This window comes from Anopheles coluzzii, chromosome 3 (assembly GCF_943734685.1).
Source record: "Anopheles coluzzii chromosome 3, AcolN3, whole genome shotgun sequence".
Classification (NCBI taxonomy): Eukaryota; Metazoa; Arthropoda; class Insecta; order Diptera; family Culicidae; genus Anopheles; species Anopheles coluzzii.
In genome coordinates, this window is record NC_064671.1 from 80,789,180 (window position 1) to 80,810,176 (window position 20,997).

General features: G+C 43.7%; 2 protein-coding genes across 3 annotated transcripts in view; one reads left to right on the plus strand and one right to left on the minus strand.

Moving 5' to 3' along the window:
- Positions 1 to 20,997, minus strand: part of LOC120957836 (bcl-2-related ovarian killer protein-like) — a 52,199-nt gene that overhangs the window by 8,683 nt on the left and 22,519 nt on the right. Inside the window, exon 2 of one of the 2 annotated variants that reach the window (XM_040380225.2) lies at positions 7,485 to 7,669. The exons of the other annotated variant lie outside the window; for it this stretch is intronic. The gene's annotated coding sequence lies outside the window, so the exon portion shown is untranslated. The remainder of the gene's footprint in view (positions 1 to 7,484; positions 7,670 to 20,997) is intronic. 2 annotated transcript variants of the gene reach the window in all.
- On the plus strand, positions 1,172 to 6,962 carry LOC120956278 (uncharacterized). Its single transcript, XM_040377661.2, has 2 exons — positions 1,172 to 3,220; positions 4,577 to 6,962. The coding sequence occupies exons 1-2, from the start codon at positions 1,984 to 1,986 to the stop codon at positions 4,849 to 4,851; spliced, it is 1,512 nt and encodes a 503-aa protein (XP_040233595.2). The 5' UTR covers positions 1,172 to 1,983; the 3' UTR covers positions 4,852 to 6,962.

A 20,997-nucleotide genomic window follows, 5' to 3' on the forward strand; every position in this document is an offset into this window, starting at 1 on the left:
ATAATGCAAAATAAAGTAAACATGAAAAAAGAACGATACAAAGTACAAAATCACTTAACTATCCCGGCAGACATACATGAGCATGCAAATATCATTATCCTTTCCACGCGCTCGCGCCACCGTACGTACGCGATATGTTTATTTACGGCTGTTTATTCCGGCTAGGGCATCGCTTGTATAATTATAACATGATTAAGATTTTATCACATTTTAAATGTTGCGCACAGTGCCAGTATCTTGCCTTATTAATCTTGCATCAAGAAGCCGTCGTGCCGCCAATCGGCGCAATGGGTGCGGGGCTAGCTGCCAGGAGAAATTATGCCAGAGGATGAACACGCACTCGCATGTCGGGTTGGTTGGGCAGACTGTGGAGCATTTTTATCTTGCTTGTATGTCCCTAGGCAACGTTAGCGCAATCCATTGGTCCGGTGTCAACTGAACGCATGTATAGATTAAAGCAATCGTTTATAAGAAACTTGACGATTTGTGTGTGTGTGGAGGGAAGGGAAAAAATAAAACATGACCGTTGCTTATCCTTCCTTTCGCTCGCTTTTACACCTCCGAGGGACCTTGAGAAGTGTGACAGAAAAAAATATACGCAACCGAGTTGTAGATTGAATTGTAACAAGAGCGGCAGCCACCAGCAACACACCACAAGAGCCGGTTGGCGGGATGGTCTGAAGCCTTTTATTTTGCACCAATTACATCCAACTTGCTGCGGAAAAAAGGCGACTCGCCAGAGTGCCGTATCTTAATCGAACATCCATTAGTGCCCCGCACTGGTGAAAAATGAAGCGGTGTGAAGTAACAACAGCTGTGGCAAAAAACCAAAACAAACAAACATTGAGAGGAGAGCTTTCAGGCGAAAGGCAATTATTTGCCAGACGCGGTACGGTCACAGCGTATGCAGCCATTGCAACTACGGTAATTGGTGTCCAAGCGTCGTGTGCCCGTTAGCGATAGTGATCGATTGTATAAATACAAACGGGTACCATTAGCCATTTGCCAGTGCCAAGAACAAATGCAACCCAGCCAAGCCGGGGCTGAAAAATGCAATTTTTAATGAATGTTTGATCGCACTACGAGCGATCAATTTAAAACCGGAAACCTCATTTACGCTTTCGGATAAATTAATGAGATTTGCGAAAACGAGGTGCAAAAGCACGGGGTTTGCAAGTCACGCCAAAAGGGACGGGCGTGATACTCACACCTCATCACGACATTTCTCATTTAGCACAAACAGTAAGTAAAGCAGGGCACACGTTGCACTAGGAAAGTCGGAAGCAAAAAGCGTGCACTTTTCCTTCATAAAATTCAATTTAATCGAGACTCTACACACCCGTTAAAGGCCGTTGAAAGTGAAATTTTGGGGCCACAAACAGTTGGCCACATTTGACGTCCGTTTGCCAGTTCCATTTCTTCTTCGGTCACGATTTCGATTCTCCACGGTGTGGTCAATATTTTGACGTACGGGTGCGCGCACATTCGCACTTCCTATGCGTAGTAGTAAGTGGGCCTTTTTTATTTTTTTTTTTTAAAGAAGAAGAAAGCTTCTCTTTTGCATTGTTCGTACGCACGCAATGGTGACCTCGACTGTTCACCGTGATCCAACTCACAACTGCCAACTCCAGCAAAAGTGTCCGGGAATGCTTCAATCACGACCGCAACGCACCGTCGTGGAGGGTTCGTCGCTTGCTGTCGTTTCGTTTCTGCCGCAGTGAGCAATCCCCAACGGGAGCGGAGTCGTGCCGTGCGAGGATGATTAAAAATTCTTACCCGTTGAATGGGTCAACGAAATGGGGAAAAGCGTGTGTGTGTGTGTCACCAGTTCCCCCAAAAAGTGCCGAATTCTGGGTGGGAATTGTAATAAAAACCCTCGACCGTTCGGCGTCCGGAGGTTAGTTTTGTTTGAAGAAGTTATCCTTTCGGACGTTGCAGTGAGTGAGTTGAGCGGTGTGGTCAGGCACTCTTTAACTCTTCAACATGCGTGCTAGTGGGTGGTTTATTGTGTACGCGATCGGAAGTGTACTGCTGGTGGGTCTTTCCACCGCAGATCCAGTGATCGGTAGTGGAAGTGTCTTTGCCGCTACAATAACACGTGCTTTGGTGCCTCCGAAACGTGATGCCCTGCTGCTGGGTAATCGGTACGGTGCAGGACAGCCAGAAATAATAGTGAATCGAGCTCCAGGCTCGCCAGCTCCGCCACAGCGTGACCAGGGAGCTGGCTCGTCGGGGTACAACTATGATGCACCGGCTGCCGCATATCTTCCCCCGGAATCGGTTCCATTCGCCGATGAACCAGCTCCACCGGTGAACAACTACCTGCCGCCCGTCATTGCAAACGATCCGCTCGCCGATGAGCCCGCGTTTCCTGCGTCACCTCCACAGGCAGACTATCTGCCACCGTCAAATGATCCGCCGCAGCGAGATGAAGTGTTTGTAGTGTCCACGGTGTCTCCGGCAGAGCAGGGCTATAACTACAACGCACCGACAACGTCAACTACCTTCGCTCCGCTAGCGGACGAAGGGTTCGAGGAGAGCCCAGACCAGGAGGGAGGCTATCGGTACGACCCACCGGCAAACATTTACATCCCACCGTCAGCGGGCGGTGTTGGCCGATCGCTTCGCGACGATCCTGCCGGGGCGAGAGCTCCCATAAGGCTGCAGTTGAATGAGCTCGCCTGCTTGCGAAACGGGGGCGGTTACTTTCGTGCGTCCCTCACGGTGCAAAGCCCAATTGAGAGTGTCCCGCTGGTGGACGTTGAGAACGATGGCGGTGATCTGAGCGGGTGCGAGGTACGGCTCGATCAGTCGCGCCTGCTCGTCGATATAGCGTGGCCCGACTTTGGTCGGTGCGGCGTGACACCGTGCGGGCAGACGCCGGCGAGAGAGCTTTGCCTGCGGGTGCGCTTCCCCGCCATTGCCGGTATGCGCACGGCCATCGATCCGGTGCTGACGCTGCAGTGCCGCATACAGCAGCGGATCGTCGCACGGACGCACTCGGTGCGGCTCGGGGTGGCGGAAGATGCGCAGGCCCGGTCCGGCACGGGGACGGCCTTTGCAATCGGGGGGTCGCAGCGCCCGTTTCGCTCGCAGCTGGGCATCTTTCGGCGACAGGGTGGAGGAGGCGGCGGATCGTTCACCCGAGCACTGCAGCCGGGCGGAGCGGTACTGCTCGGGGAGGAGTTGATGCTGCGGACGCAGGTTTCGGCGGGAGATGGTGAGTATGCGGAGGACGATTTTTGGCCAGTATTCGGGTTGGCCATGCGGATGAATATTCATGGTGCAATTTTGTGACTTTGTTTAGAGTAGTTAACTCAAGGCTCACTTGAAACGCATTTACAAGTCTCTCTAAGGCGAATCTTCAAGGAAACGGTAGCTTAGAGAGTTGTTCATGTTAGAGAAAAGAGTTGCTATAAAGTATCCAAGAAACCATGGAAAACCTCTAGCATCCTTTGACGAATATTTTTGTGAAATGTTATTCAATCTGTAAAGATTTATTGGTTGATTCCCATATTTCTGTAGTTGCTTCCCATATGGTTTTTTTGTGAGTTTTCAAAATTTATTTAGCGTTTCCCAGAATGGTTTGGTTCAATTTAATTGATATCGAATCGGACGATACCAAAAAAATATGGGAACGAACCAAAAATCTATGGGCTACGATGAATAAATTGTGGGATACTCTTTATGTGAATTTTGGTTTCAGAATTTAGGATGCCAAATCGCATATGGAGACAATGTTCGCCTAAGGGAGACATTCATCTTGAAGAGACACATGTCACATGGCATGACATGTATGGAATATGACGGGACCAACAAAATGTTCATCTTATTGAAATAATTCATCTTGTAGAAACTCAATAGTTAAATTTAGTTGCAGGAAAGCGAATTAGAATTGTCTCTAAAAAGAGGCATACAGGGGTTTCCAAGACACTTTCAAATGTGCACATCATTATTTACTACCTTCAAGATGTTTTTCAACAGCTGTCAAATGATGGATTTGTTTCAATAAGAAATTTCAGTTTTTACACATGATTTTCAACACGTAACAAAGAACTGTCAAACTCAATCCTGCTCGAAACGTGTTGAAAATCATGCTGAAGTAATAAAAAAATATGATGATAGAAATGAAATATCAGATTGATGTGGATTAATTTCTTGCACGCGATGAATTACAACGTTTACATTCAAAACTGTCTTGGAAATCCCTGTAATTAGCTACCAGTGAAGGGATCATCTATTGATTACGTAACGTTCAATGCAAATTATTTTTTTTTGAGTATTTACTTAAATTATTCGATTGTATGGTATCAAGGTTTAAAAAAAATAATTATAGAGTTACTATAAACGTTTAAAAATCTGTTAATTTTTTGTATACAATACAAATTAAACGTATGGCATGCTGGCATTTTTATTTCAATATTTTGAAGAAAATCTCATTATTGGTATTATTTGTTTAATCCAGCCAGTGTCAGCGGCAATGTTCTCTAAATGGTCTGCTGAATGTCTGGGACCAACCGAACACAACCAAGCTCGATAAACTCCATTTTAATATGTCTCCCTCCCCCCTGTTCAGGATGGAACTTTACGCGCCTTTCCGAGGTGGTAATGCAACGGCTGTCGCCAACCGGAACCGTACTCAACTCCGCTTCGCTCGTGAACGCGAACGGATGCTTGAACCCGCTGATGCGTGCCATCAGCCCGGTTGCGCCCGTCTTTGAGGCACCGCTCGGCTACCGGTTGGGCTTTCGGGCGGCCATGTTCCAGGGAATGCGCAGCGGCGACGAGATGATCCTGCGCGTCCGGATCGTCGGTTGCGTTGATCGGCGAGAGTGTTTGGTGGTAGGTTGAGGTTTTGGTTTTGATCAATTTCTTTATTTTTTTTAAATGTTCATTAAATTAAAAAATATACATGAATAAGCAGCTTTAATGTAGAAGCGAACATCAAATCAACTGCTTCTCATCCTCTGCCCCAGGAAAACTGTCAAACAACTGCCCGCACCAAACGTGAAACCGAAAGTCCCGTGCCCGAAGCAGCCCAAGGCACAAATGCAACGACACCCGCAACAACAGCGACCACAACCACCGCGGCAACACTGCCACTGGCCGAGACGGCATCGATCGCCTTCCGAATTATGCTACCGCCGGAGCTGGCCGCTTCCTCTACCGATCCGCAGAACACACCATCCGGCCACACAACGTCCCCCATGTCACTGCTCTGGATCACCGTCGGCACGACGTCGGCGGTCGTGCTGGCCATCGGCGTGCTAGCGCTGGTGCTGGTCGCATTGCGCCACCATCGGCGTCCCAGTTACGATGAGTATCGGTCGGATTAGCGCTTAAGCTGGCTTTTAAAAGCGACACCACGTGTGCAAACGGCCGAATACCATCGAGCGTTCGATGAATGAAAGCGAACGTGATGTGAATGGGACGTGCCGCCGCTATTAGCGGATGCGCATTCTTGAGTTTGCTTCTATGCTTGCTTTTTTTCTTCTTCTTTCTTTTAAAGGGTAAGGTTCGTCGCTTGGAGCGATTTGAGCGAGGAGGGCAAACACAAAAAAAAGACAGCAAGCGACGAACCCCTCGCGCGCTCGCGCGCACTCGCACAGTCTCTTGGGGATATCGTGCGAGGGAACGTGAAAAAAGTTGCCATTTGCCACCGTGAAAGCGCTGTAGCTGTTAAGTGAGTTATTAAAGTCTCTCTCGAAGCGGAGGGCTGCAGAATGTGAGCATCATATATGAGCATCGTCGGGGCTCCGATCGATTGAGTGAAGCGAGCAGTGGTAGTTAAAAAAACAGACGCGCATTAAATGATTGCCGCCGCTTTTTCAACAGTCCGTTGAATGATTTCTTGCTAAAAAAACTTTGCAAAAAAACAGCATCCTCCCGATAGCCATGACGAGTTCAACGGGAAGCCGCCTCATAAGTAGACAGCGAGATAAAGCGGAGAAGCAGTAAAGAAACACATCAGCTCAAAACCGCATAATAGCAAACCAATGACGCACGCTTGGTTGTATAGCGAGTAAAGGGGAACGGCAACATCGAGAAGGGTTCGTCGCTTTGCAAAAGGGCAGAAGGGCCCTGCGCACGATGACCACCAAGTCGAAGGCTTAATGAAATCCGCTGAGAATTCCTACCTCCTAAACCGTGTATCCCCGGCCATTCCTTTCGCTCTGATCGTGCAGTGTGTGCTTGTGTGTTTTGCCGTGCTTCATCACATCGCATGCATGCATGCATGCAGCCGAACTGCAACGGTGACTGTGACCGAAGGCTTACCAAGCGGCCCGGGATCCGATCGTGCATGAAGCATTGAGCCGCTCGAGTGTAATACACACGTATAGCAAGAAAAAAAGAGTTTATTTAATTAGGTTGTTGCTGGTGGCCGTCGAGGTGTTGCGTCGGCCTCGGCGGTTGGCTTTGTGTATGATTAATTATTTATTTGTAAATTATGAAACGAAGGCGACAAAAGTTCTTGCGCGCATTTTGCGCATTGTGTGTGAAAAGAATGCGCTGCGCTGCGGATTGCGATTTTGCAACGCTTAAGAAGCTTACGGTATTTGCTGTGTGTGTAGAGATGATTTGTTTTGTGGTGCAATAAAACTTAGTACATGTGTATACAGTGTTAGTGATGGACTTTGATCTTTTTTTTTGTTTGGTTTTTTGATGGAAAAGAGGGTTAATGCTGCCCTTTTTGTTTGAGTTTTACTTGGGAGCACTATTTCTTCATCAATTGTACAATAAAATATTATATTAGCATGTAGTGGAGTATTACGAATCTAAATGAATGACATCTATTTGCTATTCGTTAAACATATTTAAAATAAAATAACGTTTTTCTTTTTCTTAATTATTCTTAAGTACCCTATTAGAATGTTTGCTTTACTGCAGAAATGATTGATGGATTATAGCTCTTGTAATATCATGCACACAACTTGTTTATACCAATATATTGTTGTTTCTAAAAATCTGTTCATGATTTGAATAAATGTAAAATTAAATTTGTATCGAATATTACTATTAAATTTAAAAAAAATCAGCACTCTTGATAAGTTCTTCGAAAACTTTGTAAAGCATAAAGGCCGGGGGACATTGTCCGTACCCGCTAGTGTAATTTCGATTTTCACTAGCGCATCTGGCGGCGGCTGACCGAAGCATTTTGCCAAACAATTTGGGGATGCTCCAGAAAATACGTAATTTTTCTATGTTTTTTACTTTAACTGGACTGGGAAAGCTTTGTAATTGATACATAAATATGTTGTGCAAGTATTTCAGCCGTTTTCGCATCGAAAAACGGCGAAAAAAACTAATTAATTTTGAGATCCGGCACAACCATTCCCCCGACGACCAAAAAAAGCTTCCACCAGCCGCCACCAGATGCGCTAGTGAAAATAGAAATTACACTACGGAGTACGATCAATGTAGCCCGGCCTTAATAAATCAAACACATCCATCAGAAAAGATAAGGAGAGCCATATTATACATACCAAATAATGTGAAAAGAGAAGGATATAGTGTAGTGTAGAGAGTGCCGTCCCGTGGTATAGTCGTCAACTCGAACAACTCAATAACATTCCCGTCTCATGGGTTCAAACCCAGAATGGATCGTCTTCCCCCCAAGGATTGACTATCTATCCGGCTGCGTGGTAATGAGTTAAGTCTCGAAAGGCATCTATAAACCAAATAGAAGCAGAAGAAGAAGAAGAAGAAGAAGAAGAAGAAGAAGAAGAAGAAGAAGAAGAAGAAGAAGAAGAAGAAGAAGAAGAAGAAGAAGAAGAAGAAGAAGAAGAAGAAGAAGAAGAAGAAGAAGAAGAAGAAGAAGAAGAAGAAGAAGAAGAAGAAGAAGAAGAAGAAGAAGAAGAAGAAGAAGAAGAAGAAGAAGAAATTGTAGTTTATGGCTAAGTGTTACATGCGGAGCTTCTCAGGTCACACGAAGGATTGGCTCTCAGCAAGAGTCGCAGGGTCGTAGTGAGGAGATTTTATCGCAGGAGTTCTTGGAGTTAACACCTTTTTTAACATCCGAATTAGGACAGAGTCCCTGGATTTCCAAGCTAAAACACCTTCTGCCGACTGCATCCTGGCTTCCCAACCGTTGGATCAGCGGGAAACACTGGCTAGTAGGTAAAGTATCAAAGATACTGTCGGAAGGTTTGCTGTTTGTTTCTCCTCCGCTACGACCCTGCAATCCTTTGCGTGGTCTGTCGGAGAAGCTCGGCTCTTAACATTGATGGAATCTATTTATTGTAAAAATGTGTGTATAAATTTGTCCAAAACATCCATGTACAACATGAATCTAACACAGGATGTACCGAAGAACATATTCTTCTGGAAAAACATAGCTACCACTGTTAGCATACAACCACACAAAAAACTACCCTTAGTAGAGAATTGTAAATGTATTGAAAATCCAAGAACAGTACCCTGAAGAATGAAATCTCAATTGAAGCACGTATACCGTTATAAGTTAATGTTCTTTGGCGCTAATAATTCCTCCGAAGCAATCTTAACGTCTCCCGAAAATCATTGTCCATTCATCTTCCGTACCAAAACGAATGACAATTGTCCATTCCTGATATGGAGGCAATTTATTTATAATCTTTTCTGTCTGTCTTCTTAAGTCACGCTTAAGGCAGCATGTGGCGAGTGTCGCGGTCTTCCCTTTAAAAAAAACTCAGCTTAATAACCGCACCGCAACTCTTGAGGTGCATAAATTTATGTTAAAACCATCATAAAACACACACACACACATGCTCATGTGCAATTCAATACAAAAAAGCGGCAATCATGAAGCGGGGACGTAGCGGGGGGTATGGCGGTGATAATTTTTCACAACTTTATTAATTACAAAATCAAACAGCCGTCCCATAAATCGTGCTGCCGCTTATGAATAAATTATACCGCGCGATACGAGGATACGAGGCGGGCACAATTCGGCCACCGCTCTTTCCCATTTCGCCATCTACGCCCTCTTCACCAGCGCCCATGCGGTAGTATAACGGTATCGATGCTATTTATGTGGACACGTTTCGGTGAAGCGACATCGATCAACGGTAGAGAGAAGAGGGAAACATGGGAAGGATTGAAATGTACACAAAAATATCAATCCATAAAAAGCCCCCCGCATTCCGGTTCCATGCTCTCTCCCTTGCATGCCAGAAGCTTTAACCAAACGGAAGGTGTTGAATACGTCATTCCCGTAACCATTCTGCTAGTTTTTATTCTCGCTTGCGTAACTTAAATTGCTTCCCAACTTGCCTCACCGCTAAAAAAAACACAAAACCCAAAATCCGGATGGAGCTTTGTTTCCCAAGCAAAAAGAAAAATCCCTACCCTACCATGTGTGTGTCTGTGTTAGCGATTGATGCGATTCCGGTTTTTGGTTTCCACTGACAACCGATAGACAGAGTCGAAAAAAAAGAGTCGGGGCAATAAAATGACGTTGGGTTCGAGCTTCGATTCAACGACCGCCAATGGATTTCCTTCCGATCGATCAGTAGCGCAGAGAACAGAGAGCGCGAAAGACGAGCGGCTGGACTGGTGGCACCACGGACGATTCGATTGTGCAGTTGACAAACGGAATGCAATGAATTGCCGGCTCCGCGGTACGCAGTGCACGCCGGCAACAGTTCGCATAACTTATGACGGTTGGCTGTCGTTGAGTAATGGGCTCGATTCTATGATGACAAGCGCACACGCGTTAACAAACCTCATTTGGCACACACACGCGCACGCACACCCATACGTACAAAAACATATGCTAGTGTAGTGCCGTGCTTGCAGTGGTGTGGCGGGTGAATGGAAGTTTATAAATTATGTTTCTCGTCTCGCGTGTCGCACCCCGGTGCTTCCATTTTCCAGTAGCTGCATTTAGTCATCATTATGAGCTGGAAATGGTGGGTACACTCGGACAGTAAAGGGCAGTAAATAAATGTGCAGCACCGTGTGCACCGTCGTATCCTCCTATGGTTGATGAGGAAGAGATTTATTTTTAATTTAGTGTACTGTTTTCAAACAAAACAACAACAAAAAATCATAAAGTGATTGGAGGACCAGAGCTTTAAAAGCTATCTGAGGACAGTTTGAGAGTTTACACTAACCAGGTTGAATGTACTGCAAATTAAGTGCATTTTTTGTCCTAAGTACTCGTTGTATACTAATTATTATGGCATATATCTGCGTTACTATTTAAACTTCTGCGTCTAGGCTAAGGCAATGCTTTGCTTATTTGTTCGAATTCTAGATCTACTATAAAAAAAAATACTAGCGCCATCTCTCGGCAAAACAAAAAGGCTATACCATTCGTCGTTTGTTGCCCTTTTACATGATTTTTACATGTTGGCCGTGATTTTCTCAATGACCAGAAGAATTGCGTGATGAAATAGCAGCATAACGTTTGCCAAAATTTTTATTTCTTCTTGTTATTTGACTTAACACTTTACTAGTTTTATTATTTGTAATTTTAAGTTCATCATTTCGGGTTTCTTTCAGACAAAGAAAACAAATCCTAGACATGGAAAGTGGAATGTTCCATCTATTCATATTAAAATCAGTTGGTTGGTTCATATTAGAATATGGTATTAAAACAACGCCCATCTAAAACTTTAGGTTTCAAATAGTACTAGACATCATGTTTAAGTATTTAAGAGTCTAATAAGAATCAATATAATTTAACCAAAATTTATTCAAAAGCATAATTTTTCACATCATTGAAATAATGTGAAGCATTAGGGATATTTTGACTCATTCTAGTGTTTAGATTATTATTAAAAAAAAGTGGAAAACTCGATTTGCTATAAAAATACTACTTCATAACAAAACTTTATAGCAAAGACTGCTAGATACATGGTTAGCTTCATCAGAAGCTTGGCGCTTGTCAACTTACTCATTTACCACAATTTCATAGCCTCGAACGCGAGTGAAGTTGCTTAAGTTGCTTATCTTACTTTCTTATTATACTATCACCATATCAACATATTTATACATAATAATAGCAATTTGAAGTAAGAGATCAAACTCCCCCCAAACAAGTCAATAATGATCGCCAATAAAGATGACAACAAAATATGATCAAATCGCGCGGACTCATGAGATAGTATATCCGACATGAGGTATCTAGATGGAAAAGCATGCATCTGTTCCCCTTATAAAGCTTCCGAGCGGAACGGTAAGCTAAACCAACCCATCAATCATCTGTCGGAACTTGTAGGTAATGTAACGTAGGCTGTGAATTGCTCAATTCGCTGCGACTAAATAAAAACAAAACATACAAAACCATCACTTAATGCTGAATGAAGCGTCCCGATTTGGAGTACTGTATAGATAGTGGTGAACTCCATCGTGATCAACAACAAGCGGTCGTAAAGTAAAAAAAAACCACGCAAAAGCGGCAAATTATGAAATTAACGGCAACAAACTCATATCTTGTCGGATCGTGCACCAAATCCTTATATGGTTGGTATGGTGGTAAAGCTGATATAGCGAAATTGAGATTCAGCTCTCGATGAACAGGCGAGGGTTCTAAGGGTATGAGAATGAGTCCGTGGCACAGACGTGCCGGTGCTTTGGGCGACATCTAACAAAGTGTTCTTCCCTTTCGTGCCGGGGAGATCGTGTCGTCGTGATAAGAAACCACAACCGGCCTAGAGGATGACTAGGGCAGTGAAGGGGTTAACCTCCCCCGGATATATCGATTCTATTTACATCCGAAATGTACATCTTGCCCTTGCCCAACATGGCGCGCCTGGAAGTGCTGTGAAGGGCTTCAGGGCGCAGCAGAAAGGGAACTGGCACGTTGTTAAGTACGCGCGTTGCCACTGCTGCTGCTGCCGAAGCTCCTGCTGCCGCTGCTGTAGTTCGTTACGCTTCGTCACGCCGCGTTCTCTCTCTTTATGGTCCGGTGCATTGGTTGCAATGTGCCGTTGCATACAGGGGAGGGAGTCTGGAGGAATAATTTATTGCTTCTTTCACACGCTTGCAGGTGTCGTGTTCGTGGCTACGGGTGCTCCGTGGTTGCGGTTGGCAGATTTTTCGCGATTGTCGCAATAAACAGAGGGGAGCCTTCGGTGGACGAAATTATCGGAAAGGCAATCAAATTTATGTAGGCTTGACAATTTTGATTGATCTGTCCGGAGGGGAAGTTGTCGCGCTTTGGCGGAGGACCGCTGGAGTTCCAGCAATGGAGCACGGGTAATGCATAATTCCGTTCCGGTTTTAATTGTGCACGGCGGGCTGGTGCTTGTGTCGGCTGTCGCTTCGGTACTGCTGGCGGCATTTTGTCTGTGCGTGTCCTTTTACAGCAACCCCCGGGTGGACCTGGGTGGGCACGATGGGTACGATGGAATCGGCTCCCGGAGATAGTGACAGTTGACAGATGGACGGCATTGGAAGGGAACCAGAGGAGTCAGTGGCAGTGTCTTCGGGGGGTTTGTTCTTGGCGCGCCGTTAAATGGGCTTATCTTAAGCGCTCATGAGTTGTTGATGATCGTTCCGTTTTGTAGCGACATCGATTTCCATTCACCGCAAACGGTGGCGTTTCTAATTGGACGGGATTTATGTGCCTGCAGATAGCATCTCCATGCATAATCGTTTGTCGTTTGCAAGTGCAAAACCTATGTACCTTTGTAAGCATTCGGAAGTTATGGAAGCATAAGCCAATATTTATTTAATTTTCCGCCCATAATGAACAGTTTAAGAGTTATTAATACAATTTTTTCTTCCTATTTGTTGAGGTAGAACATAGTACAATAGAGTGTCGTGAAGTTCGAAAACAGGGAGTTATTTTATTTAAAATTTATGGTATATCTGTCCAACAAAAATGGATAACAAATAAAACACTAAATTTTTAACTGGATACCTGGCTTTAACTGGCTTCACCAACATTCTTTACTCATTAGTATCAATCGTTGTAAAAGTCAAGCTCTTCTTCATACGAGAGGTTGATTTTTATTGGAATAGAACAAGCCGTTGGTTGGCTTACATTTTGAATGAAAATAAAAATATATCGTAAAATTTCATACAAAAAATGAGTTCCTTCGTTAAGTCTGATTCATACCACTAGATCTGAAATATGTGCCAATATGCTGATTATATCATAGCTCTGTATACAAATTGCATTGCATTTTGTGATAAGGAATCCTAAGATATATGAAAAGGAATCTGCTTAAAGAGATAATATTTCAATATTCAGGGTATGTTTCAGTATGCAGCAAAACTTTGATAAGCACAGACTCGCGCACTAGCTAGAAATATAAACTATTTGTGTCTGAACTTTGAAATAATTAACATCCAAAAATATCAAAAATAAGTTCAAATATTGTTGTTTTTCAAGTTTCAAAATTAAAAACAAATTTGGAAGAGCAATGATACAACAAAATGATAAATATTCTTTGTAGTAAGATACTGCGTTAACAAGAAACCTTAATATTGAACCAATTCAACGGTGCATTCGTTAAGTTATTACTTTCACTTACGTTTTGTGAGCAAAATCTCATTGAAATGTTGGTAGTGTGTAATAAATGTATGAAAAATAGTCACATGGATGTCCACCAATGTATTTCCTATTGTATTGTTCTATTGTTTTACAAGCGAGAGTTGAATTATTACAACAGGAATTTATATAACTCTTGCATCTGTACGCTTTAATGTCGTGTACCAAAAAGTGTTGTTGATTGCTGCATTGATTCGCACTTTCCACTGCACTTGCAATCAAAACACCAAAGCTTAGAGTTTTACATGATATCATCATCTAATTCACCAAAACCCATCACTGCATCAATCCACGTCTAAGGTGCGTCCCTCCGTCCAGCGCACACTTCACCGTCCAGTTAATAATGAGCACTTACAGAGGTTATTTACATTCATGAGTCATAATTACGCGCATGTAATAGGTTCGTAATTTATTAGAATGTAATCCCTTCACGCCAGGAGAGCATAACTTCCGAAGCCAAAAACCAATATTGACCGAGAGGATTCGAAAGGCTCGTAATTAAGCCGACTTTACATTCCCAAAAGCATGCCGATCAGCGCACCAAGCCCCTCACTAGTCCCGTCTCTGGAGCCTGTTCCTGCAAAGCGTCCGCTGTCTCCCGCAGTTGGGGTACAGTTGCAGATACACAAATCCCCGGCAGTTCGTACCCGGTTTGCGTGTCGCATGACCGGCGGGTAAATAAATTATTTACAACTCTTAATTGACTTAGCGGATAGTTGATGTAATTAAAATTAATTTATTACACATACACACACATACGCACTCACACACTCATACACACATGAACGCATTCAGCCTGAGGTCCCTTTTTGGGGGCGCCTTTACCATTGCGGACAGATCGCGTGAGACGCAACGGCTTCTTGAAGTCGAGCGTGCCGTTGTCTCCCGAGACCTCATTGCCACCTTTGGCTTTGCTTGGTCGATGAGGAAGTAGCACTAGTGAGCAACAAAAAAACACAGTCTAAAGACGCCCCAAAGCACTGGCCAGGTGGAGAGTCTGTGTTGCTGCAACCACGAAAGGAACTGCAACTCTCCCCGGAGTTGATCAAAGTTATGAACCGCAGGGAAACTGACGCGGTCGAGCTGATGAAGTTATGTCCCCAGGAGATTTGCCGAAGAGATGCCCCCATCGAGCGCGTGTGGTTCGGTGGGAGATAGATCTCACGCCGACTGCCCTTTCTTCCATTCCCCCGTTTGAGCGTGCAGCCCAGCACGATGTCACCAAATGAGGCGATTCTTCCTGCTCGGTTTATTCGTTTTTGGATGGAGCGTGGTTGGTTATGTTTTTTTTTTCGACGGTCCGGCCTGGCAATTGACGCGATATAAATTAAACATGAGAAAATCGATATAAATTACGACCTGTACGCCCGCCAGCCGACTGACGTTCTGGTGTGCGGTTCGGTTTGGGTGGTGGTTTTAGTTTTCTCACGGAGCTGGATGATCCTGCCGGCACAGGGGAGCGCGGTAAGTGGAGGACTCCACGCGGGTCCACACTGCGGACATATGCGGAGTTGATTAGCGGAGAAGTATGAAACATCTGTCACGCGTAAGGAGCGTATAGAAACGTGGTTTAGCTGTGTAATTAGCGGTGTGGGCCAGTGATTTAATAGACTCCCTTGGACGCGGACAGCATTGGGGGAAAGAATTGCATGTTGAGCTTGTCTATGCTTTATAGTCTATTAAAGCCATGAGTCGATCAAGCGGTTGTACTGTAGCTGGATGAAGTTATTCACTTCCAATGCGAGTTTGTTATTTGTACGACACATGTCTTTTATACATGGACAACTGTCAAACGTAAACGTCTTTAATAGCTGACATTTACGCGAGCACGGGATCTATAATGAGTAACGAGGCGTCTTATAGCCTCGGTTCTCATGTGTCATCTATCAAACTACTGTAATACTGTGTACTAATTTGTTCAAAATGCAGAACTCCTAATTCTGAAATGCAATGAACTTTTGTATCACGAGTTTAATCCTTTTCATGTGCATCGCGTGATTTGCTACGTTCATGAAAAGGGAAATAATTTGATCTCCACATGAACAATTTTGTCGTAATGACCGATTTTTGCAAGAAATAATAGATCTCCTAACATCTTTAAGGCTTCTACACAGTGCTGCAATATGTCACTGTCAATATCATAAAAAATCTGACTGAAACAAAATCCATGTCAGCGTCACGTACTCAATTGCGATGATCAGAGGTGACACTCAAACAGTTGATGTAACCAATACATGCTTTGTAACATTTTAGTAACTAACGTGCTTGGTCAGTCACATTGTTATGATTTTTTTACTGTGATCAGTTCTGCAAAATGTCACGGACATAGTCATAAGAAATTCCGACTGAAATAAAATATTGTCAGCGTCACGAACTCTACTGTGATGATCAGAGGTGAGACTCTAACACTCGTACTTCGCGTTCGGCTTTCATTGGGTATCAGTAATTAACTTCAAGCTACCACGGATATCTTCGTTGTTTTCGATGGTGATTATCCCGTGATTCTCATGACATGTTCTCATGAAGTAAAAGTCAATTGAAAACCTTTTATGAGCAACTTTTGTACCGTGAGACCGTAGTCTTAAATACACGTGTTAACTTTATATTGTTATTTTCAAAACCAAAAGTAGCAGTTTCACTGCTATTACCTTTACCAACACTCTAGGAAGGAATTGAATGTAACAAAAATAACCTTTCTTACATCTTTTGGATGTAATTATTAAAACTCCACGAAGGACATATTTTTATTTTTCTTCTATCAGTTAAAGCAATACTCCGCTAGGCGTCTAATTTTACCTTCGCCTTCCCACATCCTTCAAAGCAACTCGTTACATCGTTGACGATCGATTATCGAACCCGCGCCAACTAACCGTGTCAAATGCGTAACAGTGATTTCGTCCCGCAGAAAGAAGCATCCAATTGACACCTTTTACACACCGGGCTTGGTTCGCACCTAGGTGGCGGCACGTAACCGCTATTCCGCCGCCGCCTGTCCGACCCGCAGTGCATGAGCCCGCTTACCCCAGCGGCCTGTTGTTTACGGTGTGTGTGTGTGTGTGTGTGTGTGCATCGGCAGCAACCGCGGCCGATTAGGGTGCAATTTTCTTAAATGTGCTAATAATGCTTTACGCAGCACATTCGGATGCAGTCGAGCGCGGATGGAGCCCCTTGCGATCGGTCCTGCGATCGACACCCGATAATCAAATAAAGTAATTATAGATCAATAATATTTTACGGCACTTTAAACATCATATTACGGCTGTGATGCCGCAGCGATGCGTGTTGATTATAATATAGGTTCGATCGAACGTCATCGAAATTATTGAATCGAGAGAGAGTGAGAGAGAGAGAGAGGACCAGACAAAAAAACGCGCCATATCTCGGGTGGAAAAATTTTGCTGGACACAAAGAGGATCAATGTATCGAGGAAGAGTTGTATCTGTGGTGGGTTTAGCTTGATTTGGAAGGACATTGACAGGCGGCCAGGTTGAGGAGAGCATGCGCTTGCACTAGCATATAATTAAGGCGTCTGAAGGAAAATTGGTTTCTGATTGCTACCCTTGGCACGGACGACTTGGCACGACAGGTCGGGAAGGAATCGATTGAGTCGAACAAGACGAGAGAGAGAGGCAAAGTGGAAAAAAGAACATTTCCTTTAACAGCGTTCAGCGCAAACGGTTAATTAGCGCAGAAATGCTTACGCTAACCGATGGAGTGGGATCGTCGTTTGCCAGCATCGGGGAGGATGTGTATGCTGGGTAGCATAAAATGTATTATTGCAGGGAGGATGCACATGCTTGGGGCTTGTTCAAGATGTCCTTAAGGTAGAGAATAAAATAAAAATAATTTATTTATTAGAAATTATCGAAAAATCGAAGAAGATGCTCTCATGTTTCTGGGAATTAAAAAACTAAAGGGATGAAATTCATTGTAAACCTAGGCGAACAATAAATGTCATTTACATAAAATATACAATATTTTTGTTATTATTTTAGACGTTTTCAATGCAATCTCGAGCTTCTTTGATGTAATTCAACAACATGGCAAAGCATTCAATAATCCCTAAACGAGAGAACTGTCTCAAACGATGTCAACTTCACATAAATTAACTCCCAAAGACTTATTTTCTCTTAACAATTGTTCTTGAGAGCTATCATCCAATTATGGGCTTTAATGTAGCATTTAAGCGATGGACACTTTTCGATCAACCTTTCGATCACAACAAGACGAAGCAAACCACAAGCTTCCTCGCCGAGTGTCGTCGACTCCTCTTCCTTCATCCCCACACACACATACACTGACACAACCCGCCCAACAGCCCAAGCAATCATCTCGTTTAATCGTTCGACGGATTCCGAGTCGCAAATGATATGTTGGCGGATGCGGTTGCCCGTGTCGTTCGGTGTTGGCCAGAGCAAAAGTGCCAATTGATAAGTTATGTTTTCGCGAGGTGCAGCGTTTCCTAACACCGCTCCCTTCCGCCGCCACTGGAGGATGATTATAATTTCATTAGTCGGCCTGGACGTCGACTCCCGTCGAGCTTGAGCGGAGCGGAGAGCAAGAGCAATTGGAATTTGATTCCCTGCCCGAGCGCGAAGACGGCTTGATTTCAGCGCGCTCGAGTTAATTGATTTTGCAAACGTATCGCAGCAGTGCAGTCGGCATTGTTTAAGCGATAACTTCGGCACTTCGACACGTCTTGGATTAAAGCACATCGCGGGCAGCAAGGCTCCACGGACACGGAGTTTAAGGCTGTTTTGCTGCAATTCGCAATCGTACGCACGGCCATTACAAGCCATTTAAGCACGCTTATCACTCGGCTTGGAAATGTGTTTGGAGTGGAAATTAAAAACGACATACCAACCGAAACCACCTGCCCTGCCGGTGCCTCCTTGGGGCCATCCTTGGGCGTGCCGGTGGCGGTGGCGAATACGAAATGAGCCGACCGATTTCTGCAAAACGCGATGGCCCTGGCGTGCGCCACGGTAGGGCCACTGCGCGGAGCGGAACGAGGCCGAGCCGTCCTTGGGGGGTTTGTTGCGTTTATGCGTTTAAAATGTATGTGCTTGATTGGGGGGGGGAGGTAAAGCCCGCACCGAACGGGGTACTGATAGGTACCGACGGACCCGTTGGATGACACTTGCTGAATTTATGGAGCGGTGTGTTGTATGTTGATTTGCTATGGAATGGCACATGCGAGTACACAGAAAGACAGGTTGAATTTGTCTTATCGTTAAGGGTTTTTAATTTAAAGCAATTGCTTACAATGTAAGTTTTTCACGAGGCGCTTATCAGGTCGAAATGCTCAGGAAGTTAAAAAAGGGTCGTGCAAGGTACTTGGCCTTCAACACCAATTTAACTCGAAATCATTCTTCTGATGTAGGAACTATCAAACTGTATTTAAGCATAGAAATATAGTTGGTGTAGTTAGTGATTTAAATAAAACTTTAAGCATAATATATTAATATTTAAAAAAAATCCAAAATACTAGAACAACATTGGTGGCAAAATTCGATTGCGTTTGTGTGTTAATCTTGCTAATTGAAAAGGTTTTTTCTTGATAATTTTTAGCGATTATTATAGGTAAACTCAGCTTTTGAAAGGACAACATTAGTAGCAGAATTCGTGCACAGTTTATGTGTCTTCTTCCTAATTGGAAACGATTCTAAGAACTGAATTTTGTGATCCGATTTGTTATTATATTTCATTCTTTTTGCTCGTTTGAGTGATGAGTAAAATAATCAATAATTAACAGCAATGTTCTGTCAAAAGTAGCCTATTATACTATTTCAACAAATTTAATTTTTCATGCTGTACCTATTGAAAGCATTTTGTTTACTGATCCCTTTTTTAAATTTTGTAAAAATATTTTACTGAAATTTAATTCACTTTCACTCATTCATTTAATCAACCAGTTTGGGCATTCAAAATTTGGTTACGGTTTTAGCTCATCGCAATCATAAACAAATCGATAGAAAAACATTTTACCATTACTTCACATAGTCAATTGGACGTATTACCTAATTTAGAACATAAAAAAACCCGAGTGCAAAATGAATCCATATCAGCACCAACATCGAATGCACTGTGCCGTGTGCAGTCGGAGATATATGCAAACTGTCCCCTCGCCTCATCATTAATGTTTGTGCCATCCCTTATCAATGATTCATGCACAAATCATCGAAATTTAATGATATAATTTCATGCCCCACCACCATCACCGCTGCCACACCGTACCAAACCGTCGATACCAAACCAAACAGCCGTGCGTGATACGAGGAACTGACTTTATGGCGAGTTTGGTCCCCATAGCCACACTGCACTGGATAGCGTTTCCCTCGATTTGTTTCTTCTATAATCGAATTAAAAACAAAAAATAAAAAAAAGAATTGAAAAAAAACTGAACCACAGCAGCTGAATGGATTGGCGGATGTCGCCTGTTGATCGCGATAATTGACACAATGATCATTCGATTAAATATTTAATTGGTACCAATTACAAACGTTTTAAGGCAGTGATTATTTAATTTGCTGTTGAGTGCGCGAGGGAAGCGAGCATGACATGGGGGACATGGGGGCCCGGACTGGACGTTGGATCGGTTTAATGTACAAAAATTGGTATTCAAAGTCCGGATCCGGAACTCCAGAATGTCACTCGGTACGCACTCAGCAGAGATGAGAGTGCACTGGCTTGCACTTCCCATCATTTCAAGCCTTTTTGTGTCTGTGTGTGGTGTGGTGTGGTTAGTAATTTGATTATTTTTCCCGATAAAATTTGTTTTTCTCTCACTTCATACCGGTTCAATACCATACCGAAGCGTGCCTCTTCCCGGCACCAAATAAGCCAAGACCGCAAATGCTCTCGCCGTGCTGCAGCACAAAACGCCAAACGTCAATTACGTGCCAGTGGCTTTTAATATTTAAACTCGATATTCAACCGAAATTAAACTGTTTAACACCTGCCCGATGCTACGGTTTGCGTTCGAGTGTCAATGCCTGTTTTACGAGGGGCCGTTTCCCTCGTCCACCCCGTCTGGCTCGGGGTTTGGTGGATGTGTTTAGTTCCGCGTTGATTTGGTTGAGGATTGCACCAATTATAAACTCATGCCCGCACAGTGGCCATACTAGCACGAGTGGTCACAGCGAGCCAGTTGCATTGCGACTGAGATAATGTATTTAAATTGTTCTTTTGCTGAGCGCAATGAACTAGGCGTGCGTTGGTCTTAAAATAGAGATAAACAAGCCGGAAGCTTTATTTAAAAATAAAATAAACTCCATTAAGCAGCCCAAATCTGATGCCGATATTTTGCCACACACACAGGCAGGCAATTTTTCATTTCAATTAAAAATTGACAGTGCACCATAAAAGGGTCGGAATTGGCCAATTTTATACTTTGAGCAATCCCCTTTTCACTGGACGCCAATTTGCCAACAGTTTGAACGTTTCAAACCCTCGGTTACTATCTTTTAATTGAACGTCTATAATCGAGCCAAGCCAAACCGGCTGGTGGAATC